Below are 23555 nucleotides of genomic sequence, written 5' to 3' on the forward strand. Positions count from 1 at the left end.
ACAGACAAGCAATGGGCACGGAATAGAACAAGGTGGCCCAGGGAAGGGGTGAGGAGGCTGGCTCTTCCCAGGGAGGAGCCTGGAGCTCAGGCCTGCAGGGTCTGGTCCACCTGTCCCAGTGGGGTGCCCTGCGCTGACGCGGGTGGGCAGCAGGCAGCCTCGTCCCTGGTTGGGTCGGCTAGGTCCAGATGGAGCTGAGTCCTCCCAGTCCCCTCCTCGGTGTGCCGGCATCAGTGCAGGGTGCTGCCCCGGGTTGTAGATTCACCCGTGCACCCTTCCCGCCCCAGGCGCCCGCAGGTGTGCCGGGGTGGGGAAGAGCGGCTCATCCTTGAGCTCAGGGCGCCCCAGCCATGAGGACAAGGGTGCCCTAGAGGGGAGGGGCCCTCGCCTGGGAAGGGGGAGACAAGGAGGGACTCAGAGGGTCTTCCTGGTCCGCAGTACTCAACATACGTCGGCAAGGCCAGGACAATGGGGAGGCAGGAGGCGTCTCAAGGTCCCCGCAGAGAAGGCGAGGGACAGAGAAGGAAGAAGAGATGCCCCCGGGCCCAGGAGAAGGGGTGTCCCGGCTCCCCGCGAAGCAGAAGCACTGGACACCGCGCAGGGAGGGACCAGGAGCCGGGAGATGGAGCGGAAAAGTGCTCGACATGAGGGGGCGCTCCCGCCACCGCGAGCGAGTGCTCCCCGCGCCCCCTGCCTCCCCGGTAGTCCCCTCCTCGCACCCCCTTCCCTACCCTGTGCCCCGCACCTCAACTCCTCGCTGCAGCGCCCCCCGCCCTCCCTGGCACCACCCCCGCCACTGCCGCAGCGCCCCCTGCCCTTCTCCGCACCCCCCGCCGCAGCGCCCCTGCCCTTCCCCGCGCCCCGCGCTGCAGCGCGCGCCGGAGCCGGGAGGGGGCGCCGGGCGCGGCGGGGGATTCGAGCGCGTTATAAGCGCGGAGCCCCAGCGCGGTTCCGAGACGCCGCGCTCGCAGCCCAGAGGGACCCGCCGCCCGCATGGCCCCCGCCCGCCGCCCCGCCGGAGCCCGCCTGCTGCTCGTCTACGCGGGCCTACTGGCCGCCACCGCCGCTGGCCTCGGCTCCCCGGAGCCCGGCGCGCCCGCGGGGAGCCGCGCCCGCGAGGAGCCGCCGCCCGGGAACGAGCTGCCCGCGGGCCCCGGGGAGAGCCGCGCGGGGCCGGCCGCCCGCCCGCCGGTAAGACGCCGCTCCCGCCTGACCGCGCCCCGGGGACCCCCGGGCTCTGCTCCCGCCGGAGCCCGCCCGTCCCCGAGGCCCAGGGCGCACCGGGCGCGGGGCAAGCGCGGCGCCGCGGACAGGGACCTACGCTGACTTGGCGTCCTTTCTAAAGTGGGGCTAAAACCGCTTTGCTCGCGGGGCTCCAGGGACACCCGGGAGGTCTGCACGCCGCCGCCTGCACCGCCGGGCGCTGTAAAGGCCAGCCTTGACCTTGGCTTTTGGTGGTTTTCTTTGGCATCGAAGCAAAATTCTACCGGGCCAGGGGAAAATGTCTTTTCTTTGGGGACAGAAGAAAGTTGGGGAATATGTAAAATGAAAATAACTTGATTCTCGTGAAATTGGGAAGGAGGTATTTGTAAAAGTGTGAGCAAATTACTGACCTCTCCCCCCCAATCTACTTGGGGCAAATCCCTCTGAAAAACAAAAAAATGCCTCCTTGCCCGTCTAGGGGAAGGAAGTGGAGGGGCGATGCAGGACCCCTCAAGGCCGTGTGACTTCAGGTGTGGAGGGGCGATCTTTAGCTCTGCCCGGCTCCTTCCTTCCTTTCCAGGATGGTGCAGAGGGTGGTAAGGTTGGGGGGGCTGGGGACTGCGGGGCTCCGGAGTCCTCAGTGTGGGCGGGGCCTTTCAGACTGGGTGGGTGGTTGGGTTTCTTTTACTCTGAAGATGCCCAAGGGCAGAGAGTCGCTGGGGCCTCAGGACCCGGCCTCTGCTCTCAGCATCTCACTTGGAACCAGGATGGCCAAGGACGCCTTCATAAGGTGGGCGGAGGTGGCAGCCAGCCCTGCGGGCTCCCTGGGAGGAGCCTCCCCAAAGCCCTCTGTCCCCACCACCCTCAGCCACTTCCCATGGACTGAAGGCAAACTCCCCCCAGACAGTGGGCCACCATCCCTGGGGGGCAGGTACGGCTGTCAGATGTCCAGTACAGTCTCCAGGAAGCAGGAGCCTCCAGGCGGGGTTCTGGCTGTGGACCCTCTTTGGGGTTCAAGGTGGCACCAGAGGCTCTGGCTCCTTTCTGAGACTCCCTCGAGGCTGGAGACCTCCGTGAGCCAGGGTGGCTGCCTGCCACCCACCCACACTGCCACAGGCTCGTTTCCATGGGCTCCAGACCATGTGGTTCCTCTTGTTTCTGCTCCCCCAGACCAAACTGGGGTCTGAGTGCATCCAGAGGCTGCTGGTCCAGCTGAGGGGGCAGCCAGCTCGGCACGCCCACCCGGCCCGTGTGGAGTCCTGCCGTGGGTTTCCACCGAGGGCGGCATGAGCCTGTGAGGTGGGGTCACAGGTGTCCGTGGAGAGCAGCTGGCGGGGCAGCACCTCGTGGGGTCCACCACCCAGCTAGGCATGGGGAAGCCCCGGGCACTCTGAGGCCCTTCTCTGTCCACCTCAGGTTCCTCTGACCAAGAAGTCCCCATCTGCCCCCCACAGCACACTGACTCCCAAAGGAAGGCCCCGGGTGTCTGCAGAGTGGCCCAGAGACCACTGGGTCTGTCTCTGATGACAGCCTAGCCAGCACCAGAACCCCAGGGTCCCCCCATCAGCCACCAGACTTGGCGCCCATGACCTCATCTAAGGACTCTTGAGCCAGTTTCCTTGCCAGCTGGCATCCTTGCCTGGAGCCCAGACTGTCCCAGGCCCTCTGCCCAAAGGGCTGAAGGCCTCTCCCTGGAAGGACCCTCCTGGAACTTTCCTCATTGTCAGGACTGGTCAGAATGCAGCATGCCGGGGAATGGATACTTCTGGAAGAGTCACTGTCCTTGCAAGGGTCGAGCATCTTGGAAGGCCTGAGGAAGATGAGTGGCTCACGCTCCATGCAGGGGCCTTGACATCTCAGTGCTGGCCCACTCAGTCCCCCTAACCACCCTGGACTTTAAGCCAGGCAGCCCTGAGGGCTGATGTTGGCCTCCCTGGAACTTCAGACCGTAGGGGTTGGACAAGGGGGCCCGCTGGTAGCTGGGGTCCCCATATTCACAGTTACCTCCTGAGCACCTGGGGGTGCCAGTGGTCCCATCCCCCTGGTGACTCTCCCAGGAAGCTGTGATCACTGCAGCTCCTACGGAGGAGGCTGGGAGAGGCCTAGTGGCCCAGCAGTGCCAGGCTTCCCGCCCGCTATGGAGCTCTGCAACCCATCTTCCTCCACCCACGTCTGGGGTCCTCTTCTCCTGTTCCCCAGGGATCATCCTCCATGTGCTAAGAGGAAGGGGTCGGGGGCCAGGGGCTGTGCTGTCTTTGAGGGCACCACTGTTGACAAGGACGGGGCCGGAGGGTGCTGAAGGCCAGTTCTACATGGTCACATGCTGTGTGTTTGGTGGGTGTCAACTAAGGGAGGCGAACCAGCCTGAGGGCCACCTGTATTCCAGGAGCCCAGCACCGAGCGAGCGCGCAGCATCGACCCCCATGATGCCTGGATGCTCTTCGTCAGGCAGAGTGACAAGGGTGTCAACAGCAAGAGTGTGAGCAGAGGCAAGGCCAAGAAGCTGAAGGTGAGCAGGAAAGCGGCAGCCAGTGTGTGTGTGTGTGTGTGTGTGTGTGTGTCCCAGGGGAGGGGTGCGAGGGGGGCCTCCACCTGCGAGTCTTCCGTGAACCCCTAGCCCACCGCCATCACCCCCTGCACCTCTCGCGAGCCCCCACTGCACACCCTGAGCGTTTCCAACAAACACAGCCCCTCCCCCTCGGCCTGGGGCCAGAGAGCACAGAACGTGCCAAGCTGGGGCCCAGGTGACCCTGAGTTTGGGGCCTGATCTGACCACTTACCCTGCACCCCTTGAATGCCAGGCAGCCTGATGGGCTACCCCCTTCCTCTTCCCTCTGCACCTGGTGAGGGAGGCCTGGGCTAGCCTGGGAGGGCAGTCAGGGACCAAGCTGGAGGGGCCTGCAGGCGGGTGGGAGTGACACACAGTCTGGTTCCCAGTGGGTGGGGGGCATGGGGATCCTGGCAGTGCTGGTTCCCCTTCTCATTCAGCCTCGGACCTGGCGCCTGGTTCCGACGTCTGACTCTTGCCTTGAGCCCCAAAGAGGGCCATGTCCCCTGGGGTGGGGAGCTCTGGGGCAGAGGTGTACTGCCCATACTGGGTTTAGGTTTCTCCATCCACCCAGAGGACCAACCTCACGCTGCCCCAGATCTGCCCCAACGATGCAGTGCCAGGTTCTGAGCCTGAGGCAGGTGGGCGGCTGGGCTGTCCCCATGGCCTGGCCTGGCCCATCACCCTTGCCCCTCTGAGCCACCTGGCCCCGCCCCAAACTGAACTGGGGGGTTCGCCATGCTCCTCCCTGCAGGGACTTCCTTGCTCCCGTGTTGGGTCCCAGCCCTGCCCAGGGTGGGCTCCTTGAAGTCCCAGGCCCTGCTGCTGGGCCAGGCACAGTGGGGACTCACTGATGTTTGGCCGACTGGTGCAGTAACAGACCCTGAGACGAGAAAGTGGCCTGGAGTGTCCTTCCCACCTCCTTTCCCTCCTTTCCCCCTCTGCCTCCCCACTGGCTACCCTGCCCTCCCTCAGCCCAGCCCTGGGGGCCACCCCACCCCACCCCTGGCCAGCCACCAGCCCCTGCCTCCAGCACAATCCAGTCCTCACACTCAAGGCCTGGCAGCTTTCAAAACGTGGACCCTCACTGCCTTCTCGGGGAGTCTGAGGCTGACCTCCACCTTGGAGGTCACTGCGGGGGCCCCTCCTGCCTGCCTCTTTGTGGCAGCTCCCAGCCTGCCAGTTCAGATGTCCTCACTGCTGAGGTTCCCTTTCAGCTCGGCCTGCCAGGGCCCCCTGGTCCCCCCGGCCCCCAGGGCCCCCCAGGCCCTGTCATCCCACCAGAAGTACTGCTGAAGGAGTTCCAGCGGCTGCTGAAAGGTAGGGGGACACCCACGCGGGCACAGCCCCTACCTGGTGCGAGTGGGGCCAGGGGAGGCATCCTGGAGGAGCCGAGATAGCTAGACCTCAGCACGTGGGCCAGCACCCAGGGGGGCCCCTGTTCTGTGCCGGGCTCAGGGGCCGCCCAGCTGGCCTGGGTGGGCTGAGGGTCAGCAGCTGGGGGTTGGAGTGTGGCCAGGAGGGGGCTCCACAGAGGAAGGTGGGCTTGGCCACTCCATGTTCAGTAGCTGCTCGGGGACCAGCACCCATGCCCCACCTGGACATCAGGTGAGCCCAGCGAAGGCCAGCAGCCCGGAACCTACACCCCGAAAGTGGAGAGTGTCAGGGGGAAGTCAGGGCCTTAAGCTTGCAAAGTGCTTCTCTGACCCTCATGGTGACACGGGGGAGATCTGAGGCTCCCCTAGGTACACAGGCCCCCTGACTGCAGACGCCAACTTCCTCCCCTCCATCACCCCTGCCCCCACCTCCTCCCCTGACAGATCTCAGCTGCTGGGCAGAGAGCCCCATGGGAGGGCACCTGTCCCCAGTGGGGCACGGACGATAGTGTATGGGGGCAGCACAGGGTGGAGCCCAGCCTGGCACCCCCCAGTCACTGTCCGGCCCCGGCTGGGGCAGCAGAGCTGGAGGGCGCACAGGGAGAGAGTGGAGTGGAGCTAAGCTGTCACACTCAGGGGGCAGCCTGCACTGTGGCCAGCTGCTAAGAGGTGGCTCACGTTCTTTACTAGAGTTGATTTTATTAGGAAGAGCTATTGAAAGAGCTTGTCCCCCTTCCCGACAACTTACTGTTCATTGAAATACACCAGCTTCAGCAGAGGGAGAACCTCCATGTTATTTCCCGTGTAGCTGCAATAATTTATTTACACCCAGCTCTTTCCAAAAATGATCAAGCCTGGCTTATACGCTGGCATTCGCTGATACAATAAAAAATGTAACCAGAGAAAAAGCAGCAGCGTGAAGGGGGAAGTGTGCGTAGGATAGAGAGCGCTGAGTGTGTCTGCCCCGAGCTTCCCGGTAGCCAAAGCGTGAAAAGAAACAGGAGCGGCCACAGGGCCAGGAAGCAGTTTCTGCAGGCCCCGCAGGTCAAGACGGGGTCTCCCGTGGATTCCGGAGTGCGTTCAGGGGCCATCGGTGAGGCCCCCCCCCCCCCCCCCCCAGCGTTCTGGAAGTGCCAGGGTGTGGGGAATGGGTCCGGGACACCTACGCGCGGGCGGGTGGTCCCGGCGCGCGGCCACCGCTCACTCTGTGCCAGGCGCGGTGCGGCAGCGCGAGCGCGCGGAGGCCGAACCCTGCACGCGCGGCCCCACCGCGGTCCCGGCCGCCACCAGCGGGAACGAGGAGGCGGCGGCGGCGGGGGCCGCGGACGTGCTGGCGCTGCTGGCCGCGCCCCTAGCCCCGGGCCCGCGGGTGCCGCGCGTCGAGGCCGCCTTCCACTGCCGCCTGCGCCGGGACGCGTCGGTGGAGCGGCGCGCGCTGCACGAGCTCAACGTCTACTACCTGGTGAGGCCCGGCCGGCCGGGGCGGGGCGGGGGGGAGCAAGGATGCGGCGGGCCCGTGACCGTCCGTGCGCCCCGCAGCCCGACGCCGAGGGCGCCTTCCGCCGCGGCCCCGGCCTGAACCTGACCAGCGGCCAGTATACGGCGCCCGTCGCCGGCTTCTACGCGCTCGCCGCCACGCTGCACGTGGGTGAGGCCCGGCGCCCGGGAGGGGGGATCGCCCGCGCCGCCCCGGCCTCCGCCGCCCCATGACCACCCCCCTCCCCGCAGCGCTCGGGGAGCAGCCGAGGCGGGGGCCGCCGCGCCCCCGGGACCGCCTGCGCCTGCTCATCTGCATCCAGTCCCGGTGCCAGCGGAACGCGTGAGTGGGCGCAGGGGAGCGTGGATAGAGGAGACAGCCCGAGGCCGCGCCGCCGCGGAGGCAGGCAGCTCCGGGCTTCCGAAACAGGCACCAGACCCGCCTCCTCCCTCCAGCCTCCCCCGCGTCCCGGCCCCCTGTGCACACTCCCCGACAACCCTTCCTAGGACCTGGGAGCCTGGCCCTCGCCCGCCTCGCCCCCCGACCTCCCGCCCCAGGGGACTGACTCCATCTCGTCACCTCCTCAGAGAGGCCTTTCGTGACCACTCTGCAGGGCCCTCCCCAGTCACTCTGGCCCCTCCCTGTGGACCTCCTTCCCGCACATGACCCTGTTCATCTTCCCCGTTGCAAGTTGGTCCGCGCGGGCAGGGGCGGCTCCCTCGGTAGCCCCAGCCCCCAGAACAGAGCCCAGGCACAGAGCAGACGCTCCCCGATAGTCCTATAAGGCATGAATGAATGAAATTCAAAACCTCGTGTTCTGATTTGCAAGTCCTCCACCGATTGGCGGACCTGCTTACTAGCGTCACTGCCGCCATCCCACCACCTCCGCTCGCGTCGTTTCCAGCAAAGCTAGGACCTGCTGCCCCTGGGCGCGGCCAGCCTGCCGGGCCGGCCCTCACAGCTCACCTTGGCCCTGTGGAGACTGTCCTGACTCCCCTTGGGGAGCCGGTTCAGATACCACCTCCCCCAGAAGACCCAGCCGAGACAGCTGTTCCACCGGCACTTTCGCTGGCCCGGTGTTGGTTGCTGGGTGAATGTGAGCACATTGTATGTAAAGGTGGAGGGATCTGGGGCGGGGGGCGGGGGCTGACCCTCTTTCTGTTTTGGCTACAGCTCCCTGGAGGCTGTGGTGGGCCTGGAGAGCAGCAGCGAGCTCTTCACCATCTCGGTAAATGGCGTGCTCTATCTGCAGGTGCGTGGGGCAGGCTCAGGCATGGGGAGCACCGCCTGGGCGTGGCCTTTGGGTGACAGGGCAGGGAGGGGTGCTGGTGGATGCTCAGGAGCTCTGGCAGCAGTGCCCTCAGACTCCAGGCCTGGGAGAGGTTTGGGGTCGCATCCAGGCAGAGCCAGGCCATGTCCAGGTCACCTTCCCCCAAAGATACAGAAGGTTGTGTGGGTCCCCAGATTCTGCATTTCTGGGAGTTCCCTGGGGCTGTGACCCTGCTGGTGCACGGACATTTGGAGCAGCCAGCCCAGAGTACCAGTCCCACGAGGCTCTGCTAAATGGGTCGCTGGCCAGGTCTATGGGGCAGGGCCACCCTCACACCCCACTGTGGGGCCCTCACCAGCTCAGCATGCAGCAGAGAAGCCTGTTTGACTCTTGAACTCTCTGGCCCTGAGCATGGGCTCGCTCCCATGCACATGAACCACAGTGAGCCCCTGGGCACAGGGGGGGCCCACGGAGCTGCAGAGAAAGCACTAGAGTAGGGGTCAGAGGCACTGGGTTTGAGGGCAAGGCCAGCCAAGCCCTGGCTCCACGTCCTTGGGCAGGTGGAGTGGGGGTGCCCCTGCAGGCTGGCAGTCCCCAGGCTGACTCCTGGTGGGCGCCCCTCCCTGTAGACGGGCCAGTACACCTCCGTATTCCTGGACAACGCCAGCGGCTCCTCCCTCACGGTGCGCAGCGGCTCCCACTTCAGCGCTATCCTCCTCGGCGTGTGAGTGGCCACCCCAGGCCCTTGCTCTTGCTGGGCAAACAGGGCTACGGTCCAAATGATCTCTGGGCAGTGTCGGAGTGGCAGAGGCCACACACAGGAGGAAGTCCCCTGCAACTGCCCCCACTGGCCACCGCAGTTCAGCCCAGAGACGGCCACAACAGCCAGCCCCAGGAGGTGACATGGAAACTGGCAGTCCTGGGACCCGGATGACTTCAGGATGCTGTCATTCAAAAGGGGAAAAGCCCCATTGGGCTGTTATTCTGGAAATGTTTCCAGTGAGGTTCAGTGTGCCCAGGAGCACTTGCTTTTGTCCCTGGCTGCAGACCGGGCCCCTCCTGGCCGGTTAGGCACCTTGCCCAGAAAGCATCAACTGCCTTGCTGTGGTGGAGCCCTACCTTTTCCATCTTTCTTAGCGTTCTCTTGGGCTGCCAGGAGTGCCAGCCTGGAGGGAAAGGCTGGTCAGCCTGCCCAGGTGCCCTGTGTGCAGGGGGAGGGCCTCCCAGGGAAAGCGAGCTGCATGGCGAGGCCACCATGAGCAACAGCCTTCCCACAGCTCCCCTCTCCACCTGGGGCCCTCTGGTCCGCACCTGCTCTTCCCCCAAAAGTGTCTTTGGCCTGCCCAGGGACCTCAGGGTGCTGCTTGGCCTGCAGTGACCACAGGACTCAAGACTCTCATTGTAGCTCCTTGGCAGAGCAACCTTGGAAACCAGAGGGACGCTGGAAAGGGCTTATGAAGGGACAGTGAGAGTCTGGGCCTGCCTTTGAGGAGCTGTGGTCACTTCTAATGTGTGCAAGATGACCTGCAAGTTCACCTCGCAGATGGTCTTTCCAAACAGGAGCTATGCTCTTCCCCTCCTCAGGAAATCCTTCCCTTTTCCCATCCCGGTTGAGGTCTCAGTGCTGGGATCCACCCACCAGATGAAAGATCTAGAACATCTTTGCAGATTAGAGACGGCCAGGCCCTGCCCACCCATCTGAACAGACACAGCAAAGGCTTCCCAGGAGCTGACAGCTCCCACTGCCCACCTATGGCCTAGCTTGGTCCAACCAGCTCAGGGGTTATTCAAAGCATCTTCCCTAATTGGGTGGAAACGGGGCCCCGAGCTCGGACAGGTGGAGGAGACAGTGCCGAGAACGAGCTGGTCCTGGGAAGGCTGGGTCCCAAGTCCGCCATGCTGCAGTAGCAGTGATGGGACCCGGGTGGGGGAGGGGGACGTGTTCCTGTGAGGAGACATGGGTGTTGGCCTGCAGCATGTTTCTTCCAAGGTGCAGGGGCCCCCACTGCCTGCTGAGGAAGTTACCCCAACCCGTCCCTACATACAACGGGCTACCGGGACCTGGAACCACAGGTTGTCCTGGGGGCCAAACTGCTCTAACAAGGGTGTGTTCAGGCCTGGGAGAGAAGAGGGCACTGGCCAGTCACCTTAACCTAGCTGGCCTCAGGGTGCGCAGGTGACTGATCCCCAGACTCAGAGTCAAAGACCTCTCTCCTCAAGCACGGTACACGCCGACCCATCTGTGCACTCTGGCAGGCCTGGCACGGTTCTCAGTAGGACTCGCACCCGCCCTACCAGGAAGCGCCGGCTGGCCTGTCCTGCCTCCCCTCGCTCTTTGATAAGGGGTGACGTGACCACACCCTTTTCTGGATTTCACTTTGCATCCAGTGGGCACAGATATTTTAGAGAAGTTCTCTTTTACCCTTGAAAAAGCCACAGATCTCTTTCATTTTCTCAAGTGTGTTACACAGCAATTTAATGAAGTATTTATTGTATAATATTGCCAGGTAGAATATATTTATATATAACTGACTTTATGAAGTGGTGCAAGTACTTAAGAATTGTGTTATGTGATTATACAAAGTTGCAATAAAAACAAAGGGCAGACCTTAAAGCACAGCGTCGTCTTCATTTAGACCAGGCTCGCTGGGATGGTGGGGTGTGCACTGTGGGGGGAGAGGTGGAAGGATGGCCTCCAGCCTGTGGGGGCCCCAGGACCCCAGGAAGGTGGCGGGGGAAGGCCTTGCCAGGGAAGCCGCGGTGCCAAACCTCTCTAGCTCTGCAGCAGTGGCCCTCTGGGAAGCAGGGACACGTGAGTCACAGGCTGACACCTGGTCTGCTATAGGAAGATGCTTATTGAATAAATTGTTCGATTTCCCAATTCTGAGATGCTGAGACTCTTTCCTTCAATGGTGCCACCCTGTCTGATGTCACAGTCCTCAGCAGAATTGGAACCTGGCTCTAACACGGGCAGGGTGTGCTCTGAACACTCCCAAGGAACTTGGAGCAGGGGCCCCAGTTCCGCTGACCGAGCTGACGGGTGATAAGCCCATGTGCGCATGCTGGGCGGGGGCCAGGGAGCATTACAAAACAGCTGCTTCAAAGGCAAATTTTTAGAATCTTACATCATCCTGAGGCTAGCATTTACAAAAACAGACTAAGAGCTGCTTTACTAGAAAGCAGTCCCAGCAATACTGATGGCCTGTTTCACTATAAAGAAGGGCCTGGAAAGCATTTTAAAGTTTGTTTTTCTGAGTAGGCCGATCATGCATTTTTTAACATCTTTATCGAAAGGGTCCCCTCTGAAGTGGTATGCAAAGACCAACCTCAGCCCAACACAGAGCCACGTGAGCGCAGGCACGCTCCCAAGACTCGAAGCTGGGTCTGAGAAGGGGTGCTGAAGAGCAGCTTGAGTGCTCACGCCCTGGAAGCGCACATTTCACACCCAGGGGGGTCCAGATTCGAGACCTAGCACTCCAGAGTCCTTCGGCCAGACTGCATCTTTATCAGCGGAATCAGAGACGAGCATTGTTCTCGGAGAGCCTGGCAGGGGCACGCTGCTCTGCAGAGCAATAACCTCGTGCACACAGGGCCCCTGGGCAGGCTGACCAGCCTTTCCCTCCATGCTGGCACTCCTGGCAGCCCACGATGGTGCTGCGGAAAGTTCTGTCGACTTACTTTCATCCAGAATACTGAAAGAAGCCGCAGCGCTCCCACAGCCCAGGTGCTGGTCTAGCCCATCCTCACCTCGAGCTCCTCGCTGTCAAACGCCACTTATCCAACCAGGTCATCGCAAGGGTGAAAGGGCACAGGGAGTGAAAGGGCACAGGTAAGGTGCCCGTAAACTACACAACACTGCCCCGGGAGCGGCCTGCAGGGTGGGTCATTACTAGATGCTGACAATGGTCTTAACAAGGAAAGACCCAGAGCATATTCAAATGTAAACACAATTAACCTCTGAAGGGTCAAGAGCTGCTCAAAACGTAACAAGATAACTCAAAGGACTAGAAAAAAAAAGAAAGAAACCTTTATTTACAACCATGGGAGTCCCACAGGAGTACACGAGACACACAGAATGTGCACACACACAATGAACCTTTGAAGTCACTGCCATGCCAGGCTCCCGGCCCGCGGCGCCCTCAGTGCCCTATCCGCACCACCATCACGGTGACGTTGTCCGCTGAGCCCCGCTGCACCGCCTTGTTGGCCAGCCTGTTGCAGGCCGCTTCGTAGCGGGCATCGACAGCAGGCTTCCCTTCCCGGCTCTGGATCTTCTCATCCTGCCAGGCAGGAAAGGGTGACTGCTGAACAGGGGGACCCTGCACCCCGCCACTCTCCTGAGGCACCACCACCTCAAGGAAGGACTGCTCCCCAGTCTCCATCAGGGCAGGCAGGACAAACTGACTGGCGAGTCCCTGGACGGAGCTGACACTGAGAGAGTGCGCAGGGACTGCCCCCCAACAACAGGCGACACGGGAGGAGCAGGGTCTCAGGACTCCAGTTCTCTAAAACCTAAGGTGCAGCTGGAACTGGCACTCCCCAGGAGATTCCTTACCTCAAGGCAGGACAGGATGAAGTTCACAGCTTCTTCTGGGGTAAAGACCTTGAAGAGGCCGTCACAGGCCAGCAAAATGAACCTAAATATAGCAAAGAAATATACGTGGGTTTTACCAAACTTCATAAAATGGGCTGGCAACGGAGGTAAAATAAATACTGTCCAACTGCTCAAAGGCTGAGAATTTTTTAAAACCAACAAGTGCTATGAGATAAAGGTTAAAAGTCCTTAGACATATTTGTAGGTGGGACGGCACACAGCAAGATCGGGACTGCCCTTGTGTTCACCAACAATCACGGATTAACCCCGACACCGGGTGCTGTGCTGCACTTCTCAGACAAGCTCGAGGAAACCACCGAATAACAACGTCGGGTGTTCGGGTGAACACACACCAGATTTCTATCACCATCTGCCTCAAGCCATTTCCCAAGGACAGAGAGCTGACAGCCGACCCTCGATGGCATGTCCTTGAGCACTCTCTACCCACATGAGAGTATGTGTGAGCCCCAGAGCCCAGGGAGGACCACCGACCACCCTCACTGTCTGCAAACAGGGTTATCTACCTCCCTTCACAATCCTCCTCCTCCCAACTTCCCCAGGCAAGTCTTCGTGAACCGTGATGGGTTCCATGGGACAGCTCTGGTTCTCCCAGCCTGGAGGAACGTTCTCCGCAGCCTGAAGGGAACTACCTTTCTTTTCTCAGTGGAATACTCAGGTCATGATTTTCGTTTTATGACTGGGCATTCATTCAACAAGTACTTACTGAGCACACGGTCTGTGCTTGGGACCCACCAAGTCCAGGCAGGTTCCTGCCTTTCCAGTGAGGTGACAGACCCTGCGTAACTGATCATGCAAACGCAACACTACACCAGCACATAGAACAGGGGGCCAGGTCCAGTGTTAGAGCAGACGAGACTGTCCTGAGGCCACACTGAGAAAGCCAGAGGAGGCTGGTGGAAATGTCCCCCGACCCAAGGCAGGCCAGACATGGCCCACTGCAGGCAGGCATGGAGAGGCGGCCAGGCTGGGCAGGCAGGGCCGCAGTAAGGCCCCTTGTCGGCGGCGCTGGCAGCAGGGCCTGGAAGAGCACTGCCAACTCCAGTGTGGCGAGTGAGCATCTCACCTCCCTCGTCAGTTCAGTCCTGTGAATCCCACTGTTCTGAGCTCTGAGCTCTTCTCTCTCCTCCCCCCTGCTGCCTCGCATCAGCCCTCCCCCTCAAGCCAGGGCCACGGCCTCAGCTCCTGTAGGGCCTCCCAGCTCCGTCTTACTTCAAGCTTCCACAATTCCTTGCTGAGGGCTTCCTGTCACCTAGCGTGGTGCCTGGTCTGTTCAGGCCGCTTAGAATGGGAGGCGGACAAGTAAATGGGCAGGCTCTGTCCGAACACAGCTCAGCTCCACTTAAAAACCTCCCACGGTTCTCCACCAATTACAGGCTAGAATTCAAAGGCCTCAGCATGAACTCAGGGCCCTTCACAATCTGTCCCTGAAGGACCCTGCCATCATCCTTCCATCATTCCCTTTACTGGGGTCTGCCTGGCCACTTTCACACTGTTCTACTTTAACGCCTTTGTGTGTGTCCCCTCTGCCAGAAAGCCCTCTGCCTATCTCCAGCAAGAACATCCCCTCTTCCCCCACTGCCAGAGTATCCCAGAGCACCCCACACTCCCAAGACGCCCTGGATCGGAACCACCCATTCATGTATGCTCCCCTTCCAGACTATGAACCCCACTAGAGCAAATTGTCTTTCTCTCTGCACCTCCAGGGCCTAGCACCGTGCCTGAGACATGGCTGCCCACCCCCACCCCAGGTGCGTTATAGAAATTGGAAGAAGTCAGGAAGAGAAACAACCGTCTGTGTGCACATCTGTGCCTGTGGTAGGGTCATTTTACCTGTCATTGGGGGTCAGCTGGCAGCGCCTGATATCTGGCACAGAAGTGACCCCACAGCGCTTGTACTGCCCATCCCCAATGGAGCGGGACACCTCCAACACACCCAAGACACGGCCGTCCCTAAAATGAGGGGAAAGCACATTAGGACTCCACTTAACAGATCATGGCTCCACAGTACTTAGAACCTGACCTTAAAAGCAGAAAAATGGGATGGAGTGAACAATGTAACCTGTGGAAGCAGCATTATTAAGCAGCATTGACATCTCTTAGCCTCAAATAATACACAGGGATGTCTAAGTATTTTTGTGCTGAATCTTCATTGCTCTAGGTCATTAACATTGCTGCTGCCCTTGGCGCCTCAGCCCAGCTGCACAGTGATGGGACAGGCGCCCCGACACATGGCACTGTCTGGCCTAACTCATCCATGTGCCCACAGCCCAGAATCAGACTTGACTGGATGGGATGGGGCTGGGCTCTGTTTTCCTGTTTTGTTGGCTCTTAAAGCTGCTTGGGTGATTCGAACATGCAGCCAGGGTTAGGAATACGTGGAACAGAAGGATATTTTGCATTTCAATCTAATTAGATTTGGAAAATACCCCAAAGTGACTACTTCCAGATTCTGAAAAACATTTCCTTTATATTAGGTATGGGCAGCATGCAACTTAGATAAAAACGGCAGTATTCTGCACAGCATTATACTTTTACTCATTCTATTTTTAGGTGAGTGACATAGAGATGGGGAGGTGCTATGAAAAGGCCTCCATGCTGTAAGACAGAGGCCTATCAGCAGGGGAGCAGTCCCCAGCTCAATGCCCCCAAAAACCAATGTGGTGGGCTTACTTGCTGTGTGACTTTGGACAGCTGCAACCTCTCAGGCCCTTAGACCTTCATGTGTAAAAGCAGACAAGGCACACTTGACAAGGTGCAGAAGAGCGCTCCACAAACACCAAAGCTGTGTGTGGAGCTTTAGCGTCACTATGGGGCTCCCAAATGATGAACAAGCACCTCTGGAGATGCTGTGCAGACGGATGCACACCAGGAAATTCCTCACTTGGGCTGCTGACTCAGAGTCAGAATTCAGCCTGGCCCTGGCCCTTTAGTCTGCCCACAAACTCACCCCCACCCCCCACCCCACCCCCACCCCCGCCCCCGGAAGTGGTCACAGCTGAGTAATCAGCAACAAAGACTTCTGCTGGCATCTGTGAAAAGCTGAGCAATTGTGTTGAGTACTATTACTAAGGAAACAGCAAGAGGCGCCAAAGTGCAGAGGAGCAGAGCTGAAGACTGGAAGGGGGTAGGGGTGGGGAGTGGGGGGCCTCTCACACTTCAGAGCACCATTCAAGACGCAGCTCAAAGCACAAGAACCATGAGAAGCCAACAAAGTGCTTCCTCAGTGACCAAGTGAGTGGGTGCCTGGTGTGGACCCCTCCTCCAAGGCATAAACCTGGCTTTTTCAATGAGACTGAGTGCAATGACCACCTCTGCTATGGCAGGTCCTGGAAGACCCAGGTACTACCAGCAACTTCTGGTAGAGCACAACTCAGTACAGAAAACGTGGAACAATTTCTAAGTCTGATGAAGAAAAACATGTGTACCACACCAGAGAAGCCACCATTTTTATTCTTGTTTACTGAGCAAAGTTCCACTCAAAGTTCCAGAGTGGAAATCCTACACTCGCTCAACTACAGAGTGACAGGAGAAAGCAACAAGAGACAGAATCGCGGCCCAGAAAAAGCCAATGGTATTTCACAAACTGGCACAGCAAGCTGGCTGGCACTCTGCCTGCACCCAGTGCAACAGCCTATGTAGGACGTGCGTCTGCACACACCAGTCAGCTCGACTGAGGCAAATCAGAGTGCCAACTCTAAGACTGTGCATCTCCGGCATAAACTCCACCACTTGCCTTTCATGTTCAGTAGAAGTGCAACAGGAGCACCACTGCCTAGGCTGGTCAGGAGTCAGCCACAACATGCACCTTATCTTCCCTGCCTGCCATAGTCCTTCTCCTAGAAGTCTCTCCTACACTCAGCACTACTCTAGACACAACAGGAAGCTCATGGTTGCAGCAGGTTCTCCCCCAACAACTGATGAACACTCATTGTCCTTCTGCTACCCTCACAGTGTTCTCCCCAGACCACCACGCAGAATGAGGGTGGATTTTCAAGTCCTAACCACCAAGCCAATGTGCCCATCCCTTTGTACCAATCATCGACAGGACCAGTCTCCTGCCCTTAAGCACTGGCACCTTTTGCTCCACGCTGCTTTATCTCTCACCTCCTTTCCATCTGCCTGTCAATCAGAACTGTTTTGCCATTGGTGGGCAAGCCATCTGACAGAGTCCCCTGACCTCAGCTACCTCTGCTGGTATTTTCTGTTCCAGTTCTTCCTTCACAATCAGAGAGAAAGGCACTGAGAGACAGCCAATCTGGCTGCTAGAACAAGCTAGACACTGCCCTGACTTCAGCTCCTCTAGCAAGTGAGCAAAAGCAGGGACACAGGTGTTCTTGATATGCTTGCAAAGCTAAGGCTGGGAGGTGGAAGCCACATCTTCTGATCATCCAAGGATGGCAGAGGCCAAAATTCAGTGTATTAATGTGATGGGTGCTACACAGATGACTGAAGGTATGATTCCAGAACTGTTTCTTTTCAGAACTTGACCAGCTTGACCGGGTCCCTGGGACACAGTACTGCACATTTAAAACTAAATGCTGCAGAGGGTGATGTCAGCCATCACCACAGAGCGAGCTGTTCCCTTAATCTCTCCCTGCTAAGATACAACGAAAAGGACATTCATTAGCCATCAGAGGACATCCACAGATCGCAACAGGACATTTGAGATACCCACACAGCTATACGTGTGAAAGTGGGGGGACTGGATCCCTGGGAAGCAGTGGAAGGAGGTAAGCAGATCTCCTCCCCTCCCCAGTGGCAGTGATCTAGGGTGCAGGAACTCACACAGCAGCCAGCACACAACTCTGAGAGGAGATGGGGAAACAGGTAGCCATCTGAGGGGACGCCCCACACAGAGGTGCTCACACACCATGTGGGTGCCCCCACCAAGCCAAATAGCCTGGGCAGGCTGCAGTGAGTGTGGAGCAGGATCATACAACATCATGTGTGCGATACAAAGCACCTCCCACCCCCAGTGTACCAGCTCAGCTGGTAGGCCAGGGCAGCAAGCCAGCACCAGAGCACCTGCGTGTGTGAAGCAGCGGCACCCACTGGGCAAATGCAGAGAGCCCTATCAGTCCAACTTCCCGCAGACGCAGCAGGTTCAGAGAACACAACTCCTGCACCCCTACTCCATCAAATACCATGAAGTACATTAACACTCCAGAGCAGACAGAAAATTAGAAACCAATCCTGAAGACACAGAAACCTACAATCTAAATGACAGAGAATTCAAAATAGTTGTCATAAAGAAACTCAACGAGTTACAAGAAAACACCGTGCAATGAACTCAGTAATAAAATTAATCAGAAGGAATTCTTCACAAGAGAGATTGAAACTAAAAACAACCCAAACAGAAATGCAGGAGATGAAGAACACAATAAATGAGATAAAAGCTATCTAGAATCCTTAAAAAATAGACTTGATGTTATGGAGGAGAGAATTAGTAATTTAGAGTACAGAAATACAGAAACACTTCAGGTGGAAGGAGGAGGGAGAACTAAGACTAAAAAGAAATGAAGAAATTCTCCAAGAAATATCTGACTCAATTAGGAAATGCAACATAAGAATTACAGGTACTCCAGAGGGAGAAGAAGGGGAGAAAGGAGCAGAGAGCTTGTTCAAAGAAATATTAGTTGAAAACGTCCCAAACCCAGGGAAGGAACTGTATAATTACAAGTAAATGAAGCCAATAGAACTCCTAATTACATCGATACAAAAAGACTTTCTCTAAGGCATATATTAGTAAAGCTAGCAAAAATGAAGGACAAAGAAAAAATACTAAAAGCAGAAAGGCAGAAGAAAGCTAACATACAAAGGAACCCCTCTCAGGCTTTTGGCAGAAACCTTACAGGCTAGGAGAGAATGGAATGATATATTCAAAATAATGAAAGACAAAAACTTTCAACCAAGAATATTCTATCCAGCAAAACTATCCTTCAGATGGAGAAATAAAAACTTGCCCAGAAAAACAAGAGCTAAGGGAGTTCATCACCACAAGACCTCCCAAAGAAATGATCAAGATGGCCCTTGGGGTCGGCCCCGTGGCCAAATGGTTAAGCTCCACTTCAGTGGCCCAGGGTTTTGCCGGTTTGGATCCTGGGTGCAGACATGACACTGGTCATCAGACAATGCTGAGGTGGCATCCCATATAGCAGAGCCAGAAGGAACTACAACTAGAATATATAATACGTACTGGGGAGGCCTTGGGGAGAAAAAGGACAAAAAAAAAAGAAGGCCCTCATAACTGAAACAAAAAAGAAAAGGTTTACAAAGCCTTGAGCAAGGAGACAGACAGCCAAAATCAGAAAATTGTAGCTATAAAAACAGGTTAGCAAATAATTATAACATTAAAGATAAAGGGAAGGAAAGCATCAGAAATAACTATAAACACCTCATTTTAATCACAACTCACAACACAAAACAGAATAAGTAATGACAACAATGTTTAGATAAGGAACAGGAAAGGGACAGAAACTGCTTAAGCTAAGGAGTTAAGAGGCTACCCGAAAAGGGACTGTCTCATCTATGAGATCTTTTATACAAACCTCACGGTAACCACTAAATAAAAATTCAGAACAGAGACACAAATGATAAATGAAGAGAAAACTGAGAAAACCTTCATGGAAAGTCAACAAACTGAAATGGTTGTCAGAAACACACGGGAGGAGAAATAAGGGAAACATAGAACAACTGGAAAACAAGAGACAAATGGCAGCATTAAGCCCTCATACATCAATAATCACCTTAAATGTAAATTCATTGAATTCTCCAATCAAAACACACAGAGTGGCTGAATGGATTAAAAAACAAGACCCAACAATATGCTGCCTCCAGGAAACACATCTCAGCTTTAAAGACAAACACAGACTCAGAATGAAGGGATGGAAGACAATACTCCAAGCTAATGGCAAACAAAAGACAGCAGGTTTTGCCATACTTACATCAGACAAAGCAGACTTCAAGATAAAAAAGACAATGAGAGACAAAGAGAGGCAGTATGTAATGATAAAAGGACATTTCACCAAGAGGACATAACACTTGTGAATATCTATGCACCTAACACAGGAGCACCAAAGTATATAAAGCAACTGTTAACAGACCTAAAAGGAGAAATTAACAGCAACACAGTAATAGTAGGGGACCTCAACACCCTACTTACATCAATAGATAGATCATCCAGACAAAAAGTAAAGAAGGAAATGGTGGAATTAGATGAAAAACTAGACCAGATGGACTTAATAGATATATATAGAACACTCCATACCAAAACAGCAGAATACACATTCTTCTCAGGTGTACATGGAAAATTCTCCAAAAAAACCCATATGCTGGGAAACAAGGCAAGTCTCAATAAATTTAAGAAGACTGAAATCATGTCAAGCGTCTTTTCTGACCATAACACTAAGAAACTGGAAATAAACAATAAGAAAAAAGCTGGGAAAGTCACAAATATGTGGAGACCAAACAACATGCTACTGAAAAGCCAATGGATCAATGCAGAAATCAAAAAAATATCTGGAGACAAATGGGTGTAGCAAAAGTGGTCCTAAGAGGGAAATTCACAGCAATACAGGCCCACCTCACTACCTCAAGAAACAAGAAAAATCCCAAATAAGTAATCTTAAACTACACCTAACAGAACTAGAAAAAGAAGAACAAAGCCCAAAGTCAGCAGAAGGAGGAAAATAATAAAAATTAGAGCAGAAATAAATGAAACAGAAACCAAAAAAACAATAAAAAGAATCAATGAAACTAAGAGCTGGTTCTTTGAGAAGATAAACAAAATTGACAAACCCTTAGTCAGACTCACTAAGAAAAAGAGAAGGCTCAAACAAATTAGAAATGAAAGAGAAGAAATTACAACCAATGTGATACACCAAGCTAACAAAATGAGAAATAAAAAAAATCACATGATCAAGAGAAGTTACAACAGTTACCACAGAAAAACAAAAGAGAATACCATACAAAAACTATATGCCAACAAACTGGGCAACCTAGAAGAAATGGATAAATTCTTAATCTCTTACAACTTCCCAAAACTGAATCAAGAAGAAATAGGAATCTGAATAGACCAATCACACATAAAGAGATTGAAACAGTAATCAAAAACCTCCCCAAAAATAAAAGTCCAGCACCAGACGGTTTCTCTGGAGAATTCCACCAAACATCCAGAGAAGATTTAATACCTATCCTTCTCACACTATTCCAGAAAATTCAGAAGATGCAACACTTCCTAACACATTCTACAAGGCCAATATCACCCTGATACCAAAGCCAGACACGGACAACAGGAAGAAGGAAAATTACAAGCCAATATCACTGATGAACATAAATGCAAAAATCGTCAACAAAATATTGGCAAATCGAATACAGCAATACATTAAAAAGATCATACACCATGATAGAGTGAGTTTCATACCAGGGACACAGGGATGGCTCAACATCCGCAAGTCAATCAATCTGATACACCACATTAACAAAACGAGGAACAAAAACCACATGATCATCTCAACAGACGCAGAGAAAGCATGTGACAAGATCCACCATATTTATGAATAAAACACTAAATAAAATGGGTATAGAAGGAAAGTACCTCAACATAATAAGATCCAACATCCATTTATGATAAAAACTCAATAAAATGGGTATGGAAGGAAAGTACGTCAATATAACAAAGGCCATATATGACAAATCCACAGCCAACATCATACTCAACAGGGTAAAACTGAAAGCCATCTCTCTGAGAACAGGAACAAGACAAAGGTGCCCACTCCCACTATTCTTATTCAACATAGTACTGGAGGTTTGGGCCAGAGCAATTAGGCAAGAAAAAGAAATAAAAGGTATCCAAATTGGTAAGAAGTGAAACTCTGTTTGCAGATGCCATGATATTATATATAGAAAACCCTAAATAATCCATCAGAAAACTATTAGAAATAATCAACAACCACTGCAAAGTTGCAGGGTACAAAATCAACTTGGAAAACTTAGTGGCATTTCAGGGCTGGCCTTGTGGTGTAGCTGTTAAGTTCAGCATGTTCTGCTTCGGCAACCCAGGTTCGCGGGTTTGGATCCCAGGCATGGACCTACACCACTCATCAGCCATGCTGTGGCAGTGACCCACATATAAAGTAGAGGACGACTGGCACAAATGTTAGCTCAGGGCTAATCTCCCTCAAGCAAAAAAATGAGGAAGACTAGCAACAGATGCTAGCTCAGGGCTAATCTTTCTCAAGAAAAAAAATCACTCGCATTTCTATACTCTGTTATAATAACAAACTAACAGAAAGAGAACTCAAGAATACAATCCCATTTACAATTGCAACAAAAAAGAAAAATATCCAGGAATAAATTTAACCAAGGAAGTGAAAGACCTATATACTGAAAACTGTAAGAATTACTGAAAGAAATAAAAACCTAAAGAAACGGAAAGATACTCCATGCATATGAATTAGAAGAATAAGCATAGTTAAAATCTCCATACTACCTTAAGCAATCTACAGATTCAATGCAATCCCAATCAGAATCTCAATGACATTCTTCACAGAAATAGAACAAAGAATGCTAAAATTCATATGGGGCAAGAGAAGACCCCAAATTGCTAAAGCAATCTTGAGAAAAAAGAACAAAGTTGGAGGCACCATAATTCCTGGCTTCAAAATATACTACAAAGGTACTGTAATCAAAACAGCATGGTAGTGGTACAAAAACAGGTGCACAGATCAATGAAATAGAATTGAAAGCCCAGAAATAAAACCACACATCTATGGACAGCTAACCTTTGACAAAGGAGCTGAGAACATACAATGGAGAAAGGAAAGTCTCTTCAATAGATGGCATTGGGAAAATGGGACAGCGACATGCAAAAGAATGAAAGTAGACCACTATCTTACGCCAAACACAAAACTAAACTCAAAATGGATTAAAGATTTGAATATAAGATCTGAGACCATAAAACTCCTAGAAGAAAATATAGGCAGTACACTCTTGGACACTGGTCTTAGCAACATCTTTTCTAATACCATGTCTACTCTGGGAAGGGAAACAAAAGAAAAAGTTAACAAATGGGATTGCATCAGACTAAAAAGCTCTTGCAAAGCAAAGGAAACCATGAACAAAATGAAAAGACAACCCACCAACTGGGAGAAAATATTTGGAAACCATTTATCAGACAAGGAGTTGATCTTCAAAATATATAGAGAACTCACATAACACAACAAAACAACCTGATCAAAAAATGGGCAGAGGACATGAACAGACATTTCTCAAAAGAAGATATAAATATGGCCAATAGACACATGAAAAGATGTTCACCATAGCTAATCATCAGGGAAATGCAAATCAAAACTACACTAAGATATCACCTTACACCCGTTAGATTGGCAAAAACATCCAAAACCGAGAGCGACAAATGTTGGAGAGGTTGTGGAGAAAAAGGAACCCTCATACACTGTTGGTGGGAATGCAAACTGGTACAGCCACTATGGAAAACAGTATGGAGATTTCTCAAAAAGTTAAAAATAGAAATACCCTATGACCCAGCCATCCCATTACTGGGTATCTATCCTAAGAACCTGAAATCAGAAATCCCAAGAGTCCCTTGCACCCCTATGTTCATCGCAGCATTATTTACAATAGCCAAGACGTGGAACCAACCTACATGCCCAGAAACTGATGATTGGATAAAGAAGATACAGTATATATACACAATGGAATACTACTCAGCCATAAAAAAAGACAAAATTGGCCCATTCGCAGCAACGTGGATGGACCTCGAGGGTATTATGTTAAGCGAAATAAGCCAGTCAGAGAAAGATGAACTCTATATGACTCCACTCATACGTGGAAGTTAATATATTGACAAGGAGATCTGATGGGTGGTTACCAGGGAAAAGGGGGGGTGGGGGGAGGGCACAAAGGGGGAAGTGGTGTACCCACAACATGACTAACAATAATGTACAACTGAAATCTCACAAGGTTGTAATCTATCATAACATTAATAAAAAAAAAAAAGAAAGATTTGCATTTCTAAAAAAAAAAAAAAAATGGGCAGAGACATGAGC

At 54.0% G+C, this 23555-nt stretch overlaps 2 protein-coding genes across 5 annotated transcripts in view; one reads left to right on the forward strand and one right to left on the reverse strand.

Annotated features, from left to right (window-relative positions):
* Positions 1-951: 951 nt before the first annotated feature.
* ERFE (erythroferrone) lies at positions 952-10488 on the forward strand. 2 transcript variants are annotated; one of them, XR_011539909.1, is made up of 8 exons: positions 952-1191; positions 3590-3712; positions 4969-5071; positions 6342-6589; positions 6667-6775; positions 6856-7700; positions 7778-7856; positions 8504-10488. XR_011539909.1 is itself a non-coding variant. In XM_070618776.1 (8 exons), exons 1-8 carry the CDS (start codon positions 994-996, stop codon positions 8600-8602), a joined length of 1050 nt encoding a protein of 349 aa, XP_070474877.1. In that variant the 5' UTR covers positions 952-993; the 3' UTR covers positions 8603-10488. The 2 variants fall into 2 exon arrangements, 1 of the variants encoding a protein (XP_070474877.1); XM_070618776.1 differs by having other exon boundaries at positions 6856-6946.
* Positions 10489-11879: 1391 nt separating this feature from the next.
* The window catches only part of ILKAP (ILK associated serine/threonine phosphatase), a 32562-nt gene continuing 20886 nt past the window's right edge, over positions 11880-23555 (reverse strand). For all 3 annotated transcript variants that reach the window (XM_070618773.1, XM_070618774.1, XM_070618775.1), the window contains 3 exons: positions 14320-14439; positions 12430-12511; positions 11880-12154 (listed from right to left, as the gene is read on the reverse strand). In XM_070618773.1, the coding sequence (XP_070474874.1) occupies positions 12014-12154; positions 12430-12511; positions 14320-14439 (343 nt within the window). In that variant the 3' untranslated portion in view covers positions 11880-12013. The remainder of the gene's footprint in view (positions 12155-12429; positions 12512-14319; positions 14440-23555) is intronic.

Source organism: Equus przewalskii, chromosome 5 (genome assembly GCF_037783145.1).
Source record: "Equus przewalskii isolate Varuska chromosome 5, EquPr2, whole genome shotgun sequence".
Classification (NCBI taxonomy): Eukaryota; Metazoa; Chordata; class Mammalia; order Perissodactyla; family Equidae; genus Equus; species Equus przewalskii.

Coding starts and splice junctions, on each gene's coding strand:
- ERFE (XM_070618776.1), top strand. CDS start 994: ATGGCCCCCGCCCGCCGCCCCGCCGGAGCCCGCCTGCTGCTCGTCTAC. Junction 3,713..4,968: donor GCAAGGCCAAGAAGCTGAAG/GTGAGCAGGAAA, acceptor GTTCCCTTTCAG/CTCGGCCTGCCAGGGCCCCC. Junction 6,776..6,855: donor CGCCGCCACGCTGCACGTGG/GTGAGGCCCGGC, acceptor CCCTCCCCGCAG/CGCTCGGGGAGCAGCCGAGG.